Source organism: Manis javanica, chromosome 8 (assembly GCF_040802235.1).
Source record: "Manis javanica isolate MJ-LG chromosome 8, MJ_LKY, whole genome shotgun sequence".
NCBI classification, from domain to species: Eukaryota; Metazoa; Chordata; class Mammalia; order Pholidota; family Manidae; genus Manis; species Manis javanica.
The window spans coordinates 24,219,572-24,235,556 of record NC_133163.1 but is presented as its reverse complement, the minus strand read 5'-3'; the positions used below and the strand labels follow the sequence as shown (position 1 = coordinate 24,235,556).

General features: G+C 49.6%; 1 protein-coding gene across 10 annotated transcripts in view; it reads left to right on the top strand.

The window, feature by feature from the left end:
• ADCK1 (aarF domain containing kinase 1) overlaps positions 1-15,985 on the top strand; it is a 209,577-nt gene that overhangs the window by 60,127 nt on the left and 133,465 nt on the right. For 9 of the 10 annotated variants that reach the window (XR_012133740.1, XR_012133738.1, XR_012133739.1 and 6 more), the window contains one exon: positions 3,363-3,566. The exons of the other annotated variant lie outside the window; for it this stretch is intronic. Coding sequence is in view for 5 of the 9 variants with exons in the window: in XM_037019635.2 (XP_036875530.2) it covers positions 3,363-3,566 (204 nt within the window). In the remaining 4 variants the exon portion in view is untranslated. The remainder of the gene's footprint in view (positions 1-3,362; positions 3,567-15,985) is intronic. 10 annotated transcript variants of the gene reach the window in all.

The window sequence follows — 15,985 nt, the reverse complement described above, 5'->3', positions numbered from 1 at the left end:
AATGAAAAACACTCATGTGAATCATAGTCCTCTGCTAAATTAGGGAAGAGATGCTGTTTTCTGCACTTAAGCTGGTCCAGTCTGCATGGCAGAGTCTTGTACATTTATTTATTATTTTTTTATTTTGGTATTATTAATATACACTTACATGAGTAACATTGTAGTTACTAGATTCCCCCCATTATCAAATCCCCACCACATACTCCATTATAGTCACTGTCCATCAGCATAGTAAGATGCTATAGAATCACTGCTTGTCTTCCCTGTGCTATACTGCCTTCCCCATGCCCCAACCCTACATTATTTGTGCTAATCATAATGCCCCTTTTCCCCCTTATCTTTTCCTTCCCACCCATCCTCCCCTGTCCCTTTCCCTTTGGTAACTGTTAGTCCATTCTTGGGTTCTGTGAGTCTGCTGCTGTTTTGTTCCTTCAGTTTTTGCTTTGTTCTTATACTCCACAGATGAATGGAACCATTTGATACTTGTCTTTCTTTGCTGAGTCTTGAACATTTAAAGCTGAAAAAAATGAGCCGGACTTTTTCATTTCCAGAAGATGTTGAAGAAGGGATTATTTTTAAAAATTCTCCCCCATTATTGCTATATATTAGTTTTAAGAAATATGAAAATTACAGAAAAACCTATAAAAATACTCTTGTAATGTTGCAGCACAGAGAGATACCACTGTTTACATGTCAATGCATGTAATAGGGCACTGGGTCTTGAGTTTTTGACCACAAAAATTAATCAAACATCTTTTTCTGTTCTGGGATCTGTGACTTTCACTTTCACTTTCTCTCTCTTCCTGTGTTTTGTGGGGTATGTATGTGTGTCTGACTGACTGTCTCCTTCCTCTATGCCTTACACACAACCCTAAACTCCATTGGTGATATTGTCCAGCTGGGAGAGCCCTGTTGATTGGGTCTGACTGTGGTAACTTTCTGCTTGAGGATTTAGACATGAGTAAAGAGTTGCCCTCGTTGGGCCTTTGCTCCAACCCTCCCAATCAATAATTAATCAGCATGGAGTTGATCTTATTAGCTATTCACTGCTCCCCCTCCCAAGCCCCAACCCAAGCTGGCTATTGACAATGCTTTTAATTAATATGAGGCAGATTAAAACTCATTACAGCAAGGTTATTGGTAATGAGGTAATCATAAGGCAAGTTACTGAGCTGGGAGTGATAATGAAGTTGGAGGAGGGACAGGGAGACTGCACCAACTGTTCCTGACATATTTTGGCATTAATGAAATGGGGAAGTCGGGGTTTTTCATTGAGGCCAGGCTGCAGTGACATATCCAGCCAGCCAATGAAACCAGGTGCTGGGTAAGGGCAGGACTCAGGGCCAGTGAGCAAATGGGTGGTTGGTGTTAGGGTGGTTGCAGAATCAGGGAGATCTCTTGGAAGAGAACCCAAAGTCGGTGTATTTAGACCAAATACTCTATGGTTATTTGCATTTCTTATACATGATGCTTTGCAATTTAGATGATGGATCATGAAATTCTTTCTGTCAGATTGTGGTCCAGATTTTTTGGCCAAAACTAAGTATAGGAAGTGGATGGTCCAGGAGTGTTTTGGTTTTTTTTCCTAGGAAGATCGATCCCACCTCACCCCCTTTTCTTTACATTCCCTTTGTTGAGCACTGACCATGTACTGGCCCTGTGCTGAGCTCTGTTTTTGTGCATTGCTCCATTTGTTCATCACTGACAGTTATCACTTTTTTCCTCCTTTTACTGAAGAGGAATCTCAGGCTCCAAAGTTAATCAAGTTGCCCAATGTTTTATGACAGTTAAGTAGCAAGTAACATTTGAACCCAGGTCTTTTTGATTCCAAAGGCAATGCTATTAATCTTTATATTTTATGACCTTTTCTTGTTATATTCAAGACCAGCTACAGGTTCCATTGGCCTTTTAAACTGTATACACTGGATTCAACTTCACCACCTTGGGCTGTGCTCTCTCTCTTAATTCTTAGAGTTAATCTTCTCCCTGCACCCTCCTTCAGAGAGGAACTCTCCTAGGCCCAGCTTGAACCTTGTATCCACATCCAGGTTGGAGGACTCTGCCCAGAAAGATGGAGTCATGTTTGTGTACACAGGGTTTCCCAAGAGTACAGAAGGGTGGAAGGCAGAGTCAGAAGTAGGTGGTCCTCGGGGGCATCAGGACAGCCTGCTAGTGCCTGGGGTCGGGTGTCTGCCCTGCTGCGGTGGGAGGGGGAAGATGGGCCTCTGGCTGCTGGGAAGAGGGTGTTCAGGGCTGCTGCCTTCTCTTCTTAATTTCTAAAGCAGCAGCTTTCTGTACGGTTCACTTGGCAACTAATTATATAGGATCTTTGAACATTTCTTCCATCTTTGTTGGCAACCGTTATTTAACTCTTCAGTTGGTTTATTGCCTCTGATATATACTCAATCATGTCAGCATTTTTCATAGCACTTAAGAGAGTGTAAGTCCACCACAGATGTTCACACTGACTTGGTTGACTTCACAGGTGGGAGAGGGCCCTGGGCTCCCTTGTCTCCTGTGTGTGCCCAAGCCCCCATCCTGCCTCAGAAGCTATAGCTCCTAGAAGGCAGGACCCTCATAGTTCCAAGGTCCTCTCAGCTGAGTTGGGGTGAAGACTGAGGATGCACAGCCTTGGGGCAAATGGGGCCACCTCCCAGCTCTGGAAGGACAGTAGGCATCAGGCTGCAAGTTAAGCCTGCCCTGCCCTGGACAGCTGCCTACTCCATGCTCCCTATACCTCTGAGTAAAATGTTTCCTCCAGTTAATAGGAGACCCCAGCTAAAGTTGGCTAAGTTAAAAGAGCTCTAGGTTTGGAGGGCTTTCTAGACCTTCCCTTGATTTATTAGCTATTTCTTTATAAGCAAAACACCTGAGTTTCTTATCTTTAAAGATAGCAATACCTTCCTCCCTAAGTGGCTGTAAGGATCAAAAGAAATAATGTATGTGACCAGGTTTTATAAATCGTAGACCTCCAAACAAATAGTATTCTTAGTAGGTCTGAGGGTTGGGTGGCGAATATGCTAACTCAGAGTACCCTTGAATGAATCATTAGTAGATTAGATTTGGCAACAAATACTTGCTGCTGAGGGAGTGGGACCTGGGCCAGGTAAGTTTTGATGGCCAGAAGCATCAGGCCATGGGAGAAGGCTGGCCTTGGTGTAAGGGTGTGATTGACTCTTCTGGGCACCTAGACCAAAGGAGAACACTGAGGGAGAAGGTGAATGAATGTGTGTGTGTGTGTGTGTGTGTGTGTATGTGTATGTGTGAAACTGGGCTGTTAAGCAGAGGCAGCAAGAAAAGGGAACAATGTCCAATGGCTAGTATGCACTCACACCTCTCTGGCCCTGGCCTTCTCTCCATAGGTGCACCTGCGTTCTGCCAGGCGCCTCTGTGAGCTCTGCTGTGCCAACCGGGGCACTTTCATCAAGGTGGGCCAGCATCTGGGGGCTCTGGACTACCTGCTGCCCGAGGAGTACACCAGCACGCTGAAGGTGCTGCACAGCCAGGCCCCGCAGAGCAGCATGCAAGAGGTCCGCCAGGTCATCCGCGAGGACCTGGGCAAAGAGGTAGCTGCCTGTGTGGGGCGGGATGAGCCCTGGATGGCCTGCTTCGGCAAAGGCTCTGGCAGAGTTCTTGCTGCCAGGTGTTGGGAACCCACTGCTGGCTCAGGGCCATACTTCACGGCAACTTTCAGTACTGAAATCAAAGAGGCTGGAAGGAACCTCATTGGCCATCAGTAAAATAATACTAGTTGGACCATGTGAAATAGTTGATACTTGACCTTTTGATCTGTAACCTCATATGATTCATATGGTTCACCCTAATAATATTTATCAATTACTGAGGGTTGACTTCCTGCTGACAGCAATGCTGTATTCCATACATTATCCCACTTAAGCCTCCTGGCAAGTGTGAGGGAGGTACTGTTATTAACCCATTTTGCAGATGATGGGTGGAGGCTTTGGTGATAGAGTATGCAAGGGCACTTCAGGAAGTGATTCTGTGCACTGCTGTTTGACGCCATCGGTAAGCTGTCCAAATCATTCATTGCATTGGCTTTTCTGGGATGTCCCTGGCAGGCATTCATCCAGCCTCTTCTTGATTATCTCCAGTGATAGGAAGCTTATTTTTTTATCTGCTGCCCTAAGTGGTCCCTTCTGCCAGTATTCTCTAAATGTAAGTGCTTCCTCCTATGGGCTAAAACCTACCTCAAACCTCACCTGTCTGATCTTCATTCTACCTCCTGGGGCAACAGAGGAGGCGAAGGGCCCTTCTGTCTTACCCCTTTGGACTCATGCCAGTGCTCTGTAGGGTATGTGGAACCCAGCCCGGGCACAGTGGTGTGGGTCCTCATTGCCTGTTTGGTCGTCATGCTTCTGGGGATTGAGAGGGCTGTGAGTGGCTGTCTGCAGGCTGCTGATCTGTGGGTCAGGCCCAGCCTGACAAATTGTGTGCTGTAATTTGAGGGTACCTCAGAGATCTCTACTGAAAAAACTTCCTCTCCACCTCACCTATCTGTGTATTGGAAATTTTCCTCTTTGAAAGAGAATCCTTTGGGTTTTCTAGAGTTTTTCTGAGCCAAATTATCTTCACGTTAAGCCTTGATCAACTGATGCCTTTCCTGAGATTAGTTTACAACTTTTGATGTCTCCCAAGTTTCCCTAAAATAAAATCCTCAGCAGGGCTTTCAAGGGCCACCCCATTCCCTTTCACCCTGACTGTTTGTTCCATAACATAGGAGTGGCAGTGGAGTTAGAGCTCTGGAGCCAGAAGCTTGGACCTTGCACAGATTATTTCTCCTTTTGGCTCCTCACTTTCCTAATCTGCAAAAAGGGACATAGTACTCACCTCATTGGGGTACTGTGAGGATTAGAAGAGGGAATGAATATATAGTGCTTAGTGCAGTAATAACCTGGAGCAAATGCTCAGCAAATGCTAGCTACTGTTATTGTTGGTATTTCCCTATGCTCTGGTCACACTGAGCCACTTACATCGGATTTGCTGTGTACCCTTAGTTCCAGGGCCTGTGCCATGGTCTTCTGTCTGCCTGGAACATCTTTACCCCATTCTGTTCCTGCCAGTAATACCCTGTGTTTCTAGGCCACTCACCCATCTATCCATCCATCTACCAAATGCCAGGCACTGTGCTGGCATCCCAGCCAAATTGCCGCTCTTCGGTGAAGTCTTCTGTGACCCTCTGCACAACCTTGTTCCCTTCACTCTTGCATTATGTGGTTTGCTTAGTAGTGTCTAGGTGGTTTTGCTGCAGGTAAAGTCATTAGGGATGAAGACTGTGATGACTCTTTTGCCCTGTTTGTACAGCACCAGAATAGTAGCTGGTATATAGCAGGTGCCAGTGTTTGTTTAATGAACCAGTGGAGGAATGAGTGATGGCTTTGGCTTCCTTGCCCACTAAGGGCAAGTGGAAACTAGGGCAGAGGTTTCCTAAAGACCCATTGCCCATTTTCACTGATCTGCATGGAGGTGGCCCAGGCTATCAATCCCTTAATGTAGAACTGGTATCAGGTGTCCAGCCAAAGATGTCCCACTCCTCAGTGGTAGCCTGGTCCGGAGGGGGCTTCATTAACTGCTCTGGGGAGCCTGGATCACAAAGGAGGTGAGCATGGAAACCTCTGTCGGCTCCTTTCTTACTGAGGATCATCTACTTCAAAGTGGAGGAGATGGAGGGAAGGGTAAACCTGATTCAGGACTGGAGTCAGGAGCAGGCCACAGGCTGGCAGGAGCTGGGCTAGGATGGATGGACCCCAGGCAGAGGGGAGGGCGTTGGCATGGTATGGGCCTGTGTGTGGCTTTGCTTCTTGCCAAGACTATTGGCCTCCTGCTTCCTACAGCACGAGATTCACCCCCAAATTAAAACTAAATAAATCACTGTAATAACAGTGTGAAGTGCATCATTGCTGGCATGTGGCAGCTCAGTGGGGGCGGATGAAAGGGAGGGAAGGCAGCACGTTAACCCTTGGAGGCTGACTTGTCTGTGCAGAGTTAGAGAGGGAAGGCAAGAGCAGGTCAGTGGCTCCCTCTAGGCCAGGGAGGAGCAAGGTGAGAACTTTGGAGTGTCCGCAGTTGTGGCAGGCCCATTTAACTGGCCAAAGGATGTTTTGGATAAAAGATTTTGTTTGTATCTTCGGGCATCTTCTCTAGGCCCCCCTGGCCAAGTAGTCCAAGTAGTCCTGCACATGAGCCTCTGGGTCCAGCCCCACAGGTTGTCTTCAGCCCTCAGAGAAAGGGAGGTGAATATCAAAGTCATGGTTCTGAGGGGGTGTCCCTCACAGCTGGGAAGCTCAGAAACCTCTGGTTTCTTACCCCGGCCCCCAGGGCACACAGTCAAAGTCTTCCCTCCCCCATTCCTCCTCCTCCGCCCTCCTGGGAAGATGGCATTTGTTCCCCGGTGACATACTTTCTCAGTCTGTGGGTGGAGGGAGGGGAAAGGGGCTGTGTGGGAACAGGGTAGGTGGGTGTGGGGGTGTGAGGGCGGGGGAAAGTCACTCACTTTGCACTTCTCTCCTCCTCCAGCCCCTCCTGTGACACTTTGCAGGGAGCAGCTCTCCCTGCAGGAGGATGGTTGAGTGTGCCCCACTAATTCTGGGCTCCACACCTGCACTGGGACCCTCAGTGGAAGGCTCTGTTTTGTGCCTGGTTTCAGGAGTGTGGTTAAGGGAAGCCAAGTCTGTCATGCACCACTATCTGCTTTCTTAACCTGAGTCCTTGGATGGGCTCTGAGGTTACCTGGAGCTCAAAGACTACATAACTGCCCCTAAATCTCAGCCTGAAAAGAGGAAAGAGTGGCTAGAGAGAGCTCCAGACTGGTGTGTCCCAGCCTGTGCTGGCTGATTGCATCTCTGCCTCCTGGGGCCCCCTCCCATCAGAAGAGGCCTTGGAGGGCCACTGGTGTCCTCAGGCCAGTTCCTGTTCCAGGCAGATGGAGCTGGCCCTGGGGGGTGTCCCTAGCATGGGGGTGGCAGATGAGAGCAGGGCTGCGGCGTTTCTGGATCCTATGCATTTAGTTCTGGGTCAGTCCAAATCCCCATACATCAGCCAGTGCCATGTGTAGAGATGAGAGCAAGTGATGGGACACTGTCCTGGCATAGGGGTTGGCTTAGGCAGGAATGTGACTTAGGCTGGGATGGGGCCGGGGGCCACAAAGCTGAGGGAGGGGCATGTGAACGACGGATGGGACCTCAGATCTTCTAATTCCCAGGCAAGTTCTTTGTCCCCTATTAACAGAGCTTCTGTTTGTCAGAAATCCTTTAGGAAATCATTTTTCTGTGTATCTGTATGACTATGTCTTGGAAGTTTCTCAGCTAGTATTACCGGAAAGAAACCTATTTTTTCCTTTTTATTTTGAATGTTAGGCCTTAATTCTGAAAGACAGGCTCCAGGAAGCAAACAGAAACTCAAACTCTAGGAGGTTAGGTAATTTCTACTGCCCCCAAATTGATCTGGGTCTGGAGTTGGTAAGGGATTTTCTCAGTCTTGGTCCTGTGATTGCTCTTGGGACTACGGGCCCAGGTGCAGTGCTGACCTTGACCAGCAGATGGCACCTGAGCTTGAGAGTCTGGGAGGGATGTTGAAGACATGGCCCTGCCTTGCTGAGGGGAGCCCTAACAGGTGGATGAGCCTCAGATTCCTTCTGCTTCTGGGCCTGGTCCATGCTGTGGAAGGAGACTGAACTGATACCTCTGCACCTGGAATGGGTCATACCTAGGCCTCAGCCGAGAGGCTGTTGACCAGTCTAGATCCCAGGAGCTCTTGGCTCTGTGCTGGAGGGCCTGGCAGTGTTCTTCACATTGACCCCCCACAACCCATCCTTATGCCTCCTTCAGGCTCTCACAGTTTGCAATTCTGTGGTTCAACATCTTTTCTTCATTCTTCCATTCCTTCTCTCTGTTGTCCAAGCAGCTGGTATTTAGTGAAAAAGACACAGTTGAGGAAGCTGTGGGTTTAGCCAAGAAGGAGTGAGAACTCTTCCTGGCCCCCATAATGTGGGGTCACCAGGAGGTACACTCCTCATTTGTAATACCTGGCCATTTTGCAGGAGAGAGAGGTTATATTTGGGTAGAGGGAGGCTCTTGAAGCAGGCAGCGTCTGACCCAAGGCTCTCAAAGAAGGGTGAGCCTGGAGGAGGTGGAGGTCAGAGGAAGGGACTACTGACTGATGAGGTGGGTGAGCAGGCTCTGGAAAGCACAAGGCATGGCCGGTGGTTGGTGGATAGTCTTGTTGACTGGCATATGGGCTTAGGTTGGTGGACAGTGGAGCTGAGGTTGCATAGTGGGGGCTGAGGTCACATTATGAAGAGCCTTTTTGTTCTTTTCATAACGGGAACCTGAGGAGAAGGAGAACTTGGAGAGGAACCTGTGCAAAGAAGGATGGAGTGGGACGAGGTTTTCTTAGTAATATGAGAGATGAGGTCATCTTTTACAGGTGGGGGAAGGTGGAGGTAGGGAGGTTTGAGGTGGGTGGAGAGCTCAGGTAGGAGTTACAGTGGGACCTGGGAAGAGGTGATAGAATTGCCAGCTGCACTGGTACAGTTATCTTTGGTTGTGGACACCTTCCCCCACAAACACATACAGACAAGTCCAGTCTCGTTGCAATATATTTCAATAACGGATCCAGTTTTATTTGTTGTTGTGGAATATAGTTGTATCAAATAAGGTTCTTTCTAGCTCTGAAATTCTATGAAAAACTGAAGGAAATGAGATCAGCTGCTATAGTGGAACACAGAGTACCTTCGTTAGGGGCAGGGCTAGGACTGTGTTGGGGTGTCGGGGTTTGGTTGTGTACTCTGAGACCTGTATTAGTCTTTTACTCCTCAGCTTCCGTGGGGTGGAGATCTAGACTTTGTTGTAATTTTCCACAGTACCTGGAGACAAGAGCTGTATGTCACAGATGCGTGGTGTTCTTGATGAACTGTCTGCCCACTGGGGCTCTGAGAATGCATCAGAGAACCATTGTTCATCAGGTGGGAGACTGCGCACCCCTTTGTTTCATGTGGACCCACAGGTACAGATGGAGGGCGACATTTTGTCTTCTTTCCCTCAAGGTGTAAGCAGGAGTTCAGAAAAGAGACAAAGGAGCTCTCCCCCAAGAGCATTAGTAGTTTGTCAGGCATGGTGGGGGTGGTCCAGAGAAGGCATTCTGGGCGCCAGGACCAGCAGGAGCAAAAGAAGGTGGGAGGTGAGACAGGAGAACGCCTGCCCACGGGTGGGGTTCCTCGTGGGGTGGTGCAGAGACGAGCAAAGGGCTTTTATGGAGGTCTCAGGGCCGGGGGAGGGCATAGTGAACGGCAAACTCTGGGATGACCCAGATCATTCCTGTATGCCTGTACACAAGACCTCTGCTGGCCCATGGAGACCTCTGTAACAACTAGGGAAACGGACCCAGTCTGGGCATCCCTTCCTCTAGGCTGTGGCAGCTCTGCCAGCGTTGGACTTCATTTTTCTATTAGAGTTTGCCAGAGAAATAGAGCCAGTAGGGGGTGGTGGTGGTGGTGGGGGGGGTATGTGTGTGTGTGTGTGTAATGAACAGAGATAGATAGATTGATTGATTTTAAAGACTTGACTTGTGCATTTATGGAGGCTGGCAAGTCAAAAATCTTCAGGATGAGCCATTAGGCTGGAGACCCAGGAAGAGCTGATGCAGTTTGAGCCCCAGGCCATCTGCTGGCAGGATGCTCTCTTGCTTGGGGAGGTCAGTGTTTTATTCAGGTCTTCAACTGATTGGATGAGGCCCACCTACATTATGGTGGGCAGTGTGCTTTACTCAAAGTCCAGTGATTTAAATGTAAAACTCACACAAAAATACCCTTACAGAAATGTCAGAATAATGTTTGACTAAATATATGGGTATGTGGCTCAGCCAAGTTGACACATAAAATTAACCCTGAGGGTTCTCCAAATGGCCTGTGGCTGTGACTCCACTTTAGTACCATCAGTCCTACTTTCATAGGACAACTTGAGCTTCACATTGAGCCTTTGAAGTGGGCAGGAATTTGTGACCTTGGGCATATTTCTTATCTTCTCTGTCCCTCAGTTTGCTCATCTGTAAAATTGGGGTTTGAGCAGTACTTGCCATATAGGCTTGCAGGGGTAATGAATTAATGAATGTGGGGCACAAAGAGCATGTCTAGTGCAGAGCCAGAGGCCAGCAAATGTTGGCTATTGTTTCTGTGTTATGATGATGCTTTATATGTGCTAGGAACAAAGGTTCTGAGAAACTTTCAATGGTAGAGTTGAGCTTAACCAGGTTTTCTGATACCTGATATGGTTCTGTGTCCCAGATGCTGTTTTGCTGGGAGAATCCAGCTCTCTGCACCTTCCCTACCACTGCTAGACTCTCCTGCATGCTGCCTTGAGAGTCTGTCCCTGGGCTACTTGAGTGCACCCCCAATGAGCCCCTCACCCCGGGCGCTGCTGGCAGCTCAGCCAGGCAGTTTTGACTGGCAGTTCCTGAGGTCCATCCGAAGCACCTGCTCTGTGCCCTTGCTCCCCAGGGCTGACCATGGGTGAAGGCCTGGAGGTGGAGCCATGGGCACCCAGGGTCATGAGTCAGTGGCTGTATTGTGTGCCGGCCTCACCTGGCCCCCTCCTCACTGGCAGGATGGCAGCGGACTCAGCTTCCCTCAGCTTGGAGGAGTCGGGTGTGGGGCATATGCAGGGATGAGCCGCCCTGGGTTGGACTAGGCTAGGGAAGTGCTCAGGGCAGAGGGGCCAGAGGAACCCCTCCCAGTCCCAGGGCTGACTCCACCTCACAGTTCTTTAGTGACTGCTCCTCTGTGCCAGGTATGGTGCCAGTCCCTGGGGGTCCCTGCCTTCTGGAGCTCTTGCCCTTATTCTTGCACACTAGCAGAGGCCTGGCCCCTTTACCACCCCCTAGGCTGCTCCCCTGGCCAGGAGCTGAGGACCACCTTGAGGGCTTCAGCTGTGTTTAGATTCACTTTTTCTTTGTCCTCAGCACAACCTTTGTTCCGGCGTCTGATTGCCTCCCCAGAGAAGGCTCTGGTGTAAGTGTTCTAGGAGTGGAACAGAGGAGCTGGTGGCTGCGGGGCTGTGCGGGGAGCACTGCGGGGCCAGGGAGAGAGATTGTTCTCCCTCCCAATTTGACCTCATCCAGCCTTCCCGGCAGCTCTCCATAAAAAATACATTTATATTAAAGACATAATGAATAATAAAAAAAGTCTTTTCCCCCAATAATGCCAAACATCAAAAGGAGATTTTTATCAATTATGAGAGAGAGATTTTGGCCATAAAATGGTAATTTAAGGAGTGGGAGATGGATGGTGGGAAGCATTAATGTCAGGCGGGACGGATGGTGTGCCATTAGTCACGGGGTGGGGGGACCATGGTGGCCTGGTGGCGCTGGCTCCTCTTCCCCAGGTGCGCAGGCCCGGCCCCAGCCCCGCAGCCACCGCCACCCCTCAGGCTCTGCATCCTTCCGCTCCGGCGACGCCGCCTCCCTGGGGGCTCTGCTCAGATTCTGAGGACCCACAGTCTGTTACCTCAGGGCTGCCACAGCTTGAACTGTGTCCCTGTCATGGCTGTGGAACAGTGACCCCCAGAGAGCCATGCCAGAGCTGCTCCCACCTCCTTCCAGCCCCATTGCCTTCTCCAGTTGTCCCAAAGCTGGGCCCTGGCCGCATGGGTTGGGGGCTGACTCTGTAACCTGCACTGCACCCAGCCTGCCCCCTTATTTCTGCTTCTGAACTCGTCGAACTTGCTCATCCTTTAAGCTTCAGGTCTAACAGCGACCACACCCATGCACACACCCACACTTTCTCGTTCTCTCTCTCTGTCTCTGTCTCTGTTTCTCTCTCTCTCTTACTCTGTCTCTCTCTCTGAAGGCTTGCCAGGTACCTGTTAAGGGCTGCACCAAGTCACTTCTCACTAAAACCCTCTGAGCTTGGTACTACTAGTACTTACTTTGCAGATGGGAAATAGGCACAGCCGGTGAACGTGTCGGTGCTGCCTGTCTGCTGCAGCTCCCATTCAGTTATTTGCTGCATTAAGGTTGGTTGCTTCTCCATCTTGGATCCCCCAGGGGGCTGAGTGTGGGTTCTGCCCACAGCAAGTGTTAGTAGATGTGGCTTTGTTGAACTGCAGGCCTGTTCCCTTGAAGCCATCACTGACCTCCCTGGCCAGGCTGGGCTGTGGCTCAAGAGCACTTGGTTTGACCACTGTGGTCCTCACTTTAGCCTTGTCATCTCAATGGTGAGGTTATGTTCTTGGGTTGACTGGTCTCCACCCACTCATCTTAGGGTTTCCTCAGAGCACTGCCCAGTGCCTGACATGCAAAAGGTGCCCAAAAATAGCGTGTTACATGATCAGACACTCCCTCCAATGCATGACATCATGACATGGTGTTATGGGGCCTGGGGTCCTCAGGGGGGCCAGCTCTGCCCCTGCCTATGTAGGGCTGTGTGAGGGTGTGTCTGGGGCTATCCAAACTGTGGGCTGAGGGCAAGGGCATGGTCTGGCTTCTAGAAGGGGCAAAAGGATCATTTCTGATCCTGTATGGTGTAAAGGTTAATAAAATAAGCTTTGTAGTTGGAGAGCCTTGCAGAAATCCCAAATGCTACCATATTCTAACTGTATGATTAACTCTTCCTGAGACTTAGTTTCCTCATCTGTAAACAGGGATGATGCTAGAACCTTTGCATTAGCAGGGCTGTGGCAAGGATTGAAAGCTACAACCCATATAGAATGCAGTGCCTGGCATGTAGTAAATCCTGGTAGCTGTTAGCTGTGCTTGTCATGTGCAGAGTCGTAAGTGTTGGGTCTGTGCAATCGACCTCCAAATAACTGGGAGATGCGTGGATGCAAAAGCAAGAGCGTTTATTGGGTGGCCAGCATGCTGGGGTCTCACACTCGCAGGTAGAGACCCCAAAGTACAAGTTCGTTCTTCTTTTATACACAGGAATGGGGTTGTGCGCAGAGCAGGCCATGTGCAGAGCGGGTTGTGCGCAGAGCAGAATGGGCTGTGTGCAGAGCAGGCCGTGTGCAGACCGGGCCATGTACAGAGCGGACCATGCACAGACTGGGCCATGCGCAGAGTAGGCCGTGTGCAGACCGGACCATGTGCAGAGCAGAATGCGCCGTGTGCGCAGACCGGGCCCAGATATGACCTGACCCTCAGTACAACCAACCCACTCACCAACCACCTGGACCGGTTCCCTCCAGGTGGAGCGACACTCCCAACCGCTGGGTGGGCGAGCCGTCCACCTTGCACTGGCTGGGAGCATCTGGCCAGCCCTGGCAACTGTGTTGGCCAAATCCCTCAATTCCTGCAACCTACCCCCGATGTGACCTGTCTCTCACAAAATAAAGTCACCTACAAAATGGAGCAGCATTAGTCAGGACTCTTCAGTAAGGATGGAATGAAGTAGTAAGACCAGAACACTCACATTATAGCCAGCATGTCACCTGGTTTGCCTGGGGTTTGACAAACACTGGCTCTTCTTGTTCCCCTTAATCATTGTTCAATGGTAAGTGCTTTAGGCAGAAGTTATCCAACAGAATCACTCACTCAGGCTATAAGGGCTTAGAAATTATCTCTTTCAATCTGTGTGTTTCAGGTGAGGAAACAGAAGGGAAGTCACGGTCCCAGAATGGCACAACAGGGTGGTGGCAGAAGCAGGATTAGAACTCAGGTCTCCTGACTCTTGGTCCAGTGCCTGTCCCCCTGGATGGTTCTACTCAGGGCTGGAAGCTTAGTGCCTGGACTGAGAGGGCCAGCATTCAGGGAGAGGCTGGTTTTGCTGTCCCAGAACGCCAGAAGGCCTCAAAGAGCTTTCACCCTGCTTGGACCTTGTAGTACCCTGTGAACTTAGAGGAAGCCATATTTTCCTAAATTCTTCCATCATGGTGATAGGATTCTAGAGTGTTCTTTGTGTCTAGCCTTTGGCCGGCCCTCCCACTTGCCAGTGGTTTTGGGTGATTATACCCATGCCATTACCAGTTCATCTTCAATCCACAGACATGCTTGGGTACTTCCCCCACTTTGGGATCTAACCCTCTGCTCAGCTGCTGTGTTTGGGCTGTTCTGTGGGGAAAGGGCCTTGGCTCATGGTGGCCCCATTCATTGACTTGGGAAGCTTGGGCCCACTGCTTGCTGTTTTGCTCACTCAGAAAACACAGATTTGTTGAGCAGCTGATATGTCCTTACCTCTGTGCCAATGCCTGGGGATATAGAAAATGTCAAAGCCACAGTCCTCCCTCCCTCCCAAAGCCAGGCAGGTGGAACAACACAGAGAGGGACTAATTAGAGAGCAACTAAGTACTTAGCTGCGGGGCTGAGGCAGGAAAAGTTTAGGGGAAGTTCAGGAAGTTCTTGGAGGAGGTGGGTCTTGAGCTGGCCTTTGGAAGATGCGTAAGATTTAAGGAGCACAAGTATGGGGACATTTGAAGCTGGGTGTGGGGTGGTGAGTGCTGAAAGAGCAGGCCGGAGGGGCTGGAATGGCAGGGCACTTTGGTTGGGGGTATATGAGTTTCCTAGGGCTGTTGAAACAGAGCACCACAATCAGTGGCTTAAATAACAGAAATCTATTGCCTTGCGGTGCTGATGGCTGGGAGTCCAAGATCCACGTGTCGGCAGAGTTGGGTCATCTGAGGTCTGTGAGAGGGAGGGTGTCCCAGGCCTCTCTCCCGGCTCCTGGGGGTTGCTGGCAGTCTTTGGTGTTCTTGGCTTGTAGAAGCGTCACCCAGATCTCTCCTGAAGATGCTTACCTGGCATTCTCCCTGTGTACATGTCTGTCTCTGTGTCTGAATTTATCCTTTTCATAAAGAGATGGCCATATTGGAGTAGGGGCCCAACTTATGCCAGTATGACCTCATCTTGACTAATTACATCTGCAATGACCCTATTTCCAAATAAGGTCACATCCTGGAGGTTAGGTACTGGAGGTTAAGGCTTCAACATATGAATATTTAGAGGACATGGAAGGACATGGAGACAGGAGGATTTGTGGTTGTGAGGATCAGAACCCCAATGTGAATGAGCTGAAGCAAAAAGGCAGATGTGCTGTGTCATGTAACCTCAGTCTGGGGAGAGTTGGGGTGGAGCTGGGCCCTGGGGGCGCTTTCAGGACTCTTCCCTCTGTCCCTCAGTTTCTTCCTGCAGGTCAGCTTATTCTCAGCTGGTTCCTTCCAGGACCAGCAGCATCGGCAGCTCTCACCCTCACTTCTTCCCAGCATTGCCCCTAGGAGGGTCTCCCGCCAGTTTTATTTTATTAAATTCTGGAACAGGACTCTGACAGCCTAAGTCAGACTGTGGGTTGAACAGTGTCTCCATGCCTCCCCACTCCACCCCAACTCCCTAGGCCAAATTCATATCTGTCTGGAACCTGAGAATGTGAAATAAGGTTTTTGCAGCAGATATAATTAGGTAATTTAAGATGAGTTTGTACTGGATTGGTCCTTATAAGAAGGCCATGTGCTGAGGAAGGCATAGTTTTGGGTGATTTGGCTACAGACCAAGGAACTTCTAATGACTGCTGGCAGCCACCAGGAGTCAGGCGGAGGCAAGGAGCGTTCTCCCCTAGAGCCTTCAGAGGGGACATGGGCCTGCCAACACCTTGATTTCAGACATCTAGCCCCCAGAACTGCAAGAAAATAAATTCTGTTGTTTTAAGCCACCCAGTTAGTCGTAATTTGTTACGGTAGCCTCATGCACACAAATACAGATGTTCATTCTCAGACCAGTCACTGTGTTTAGAGGAGGTGGGGTCTGTATGATGTCCCCCATGTCATTAAACCAGAGTTGGGGTGGGGCAGTAAGGCAGAAAAAGGCATAAAGAGGGGTAAGGCAACAATACTGTAGATATGCATGTCAGTGGATAAATATGTTACAGTTTCTGTTTATTTGGTACAAAAAAAGTGTACATATTGGCTGGATGTTTTACAGATGTTTTTTCTAACACTTACAATAATTCTGCAAGGTTGGTAGAGTTTGCCATTCCAGTTTTCCAAAGGAA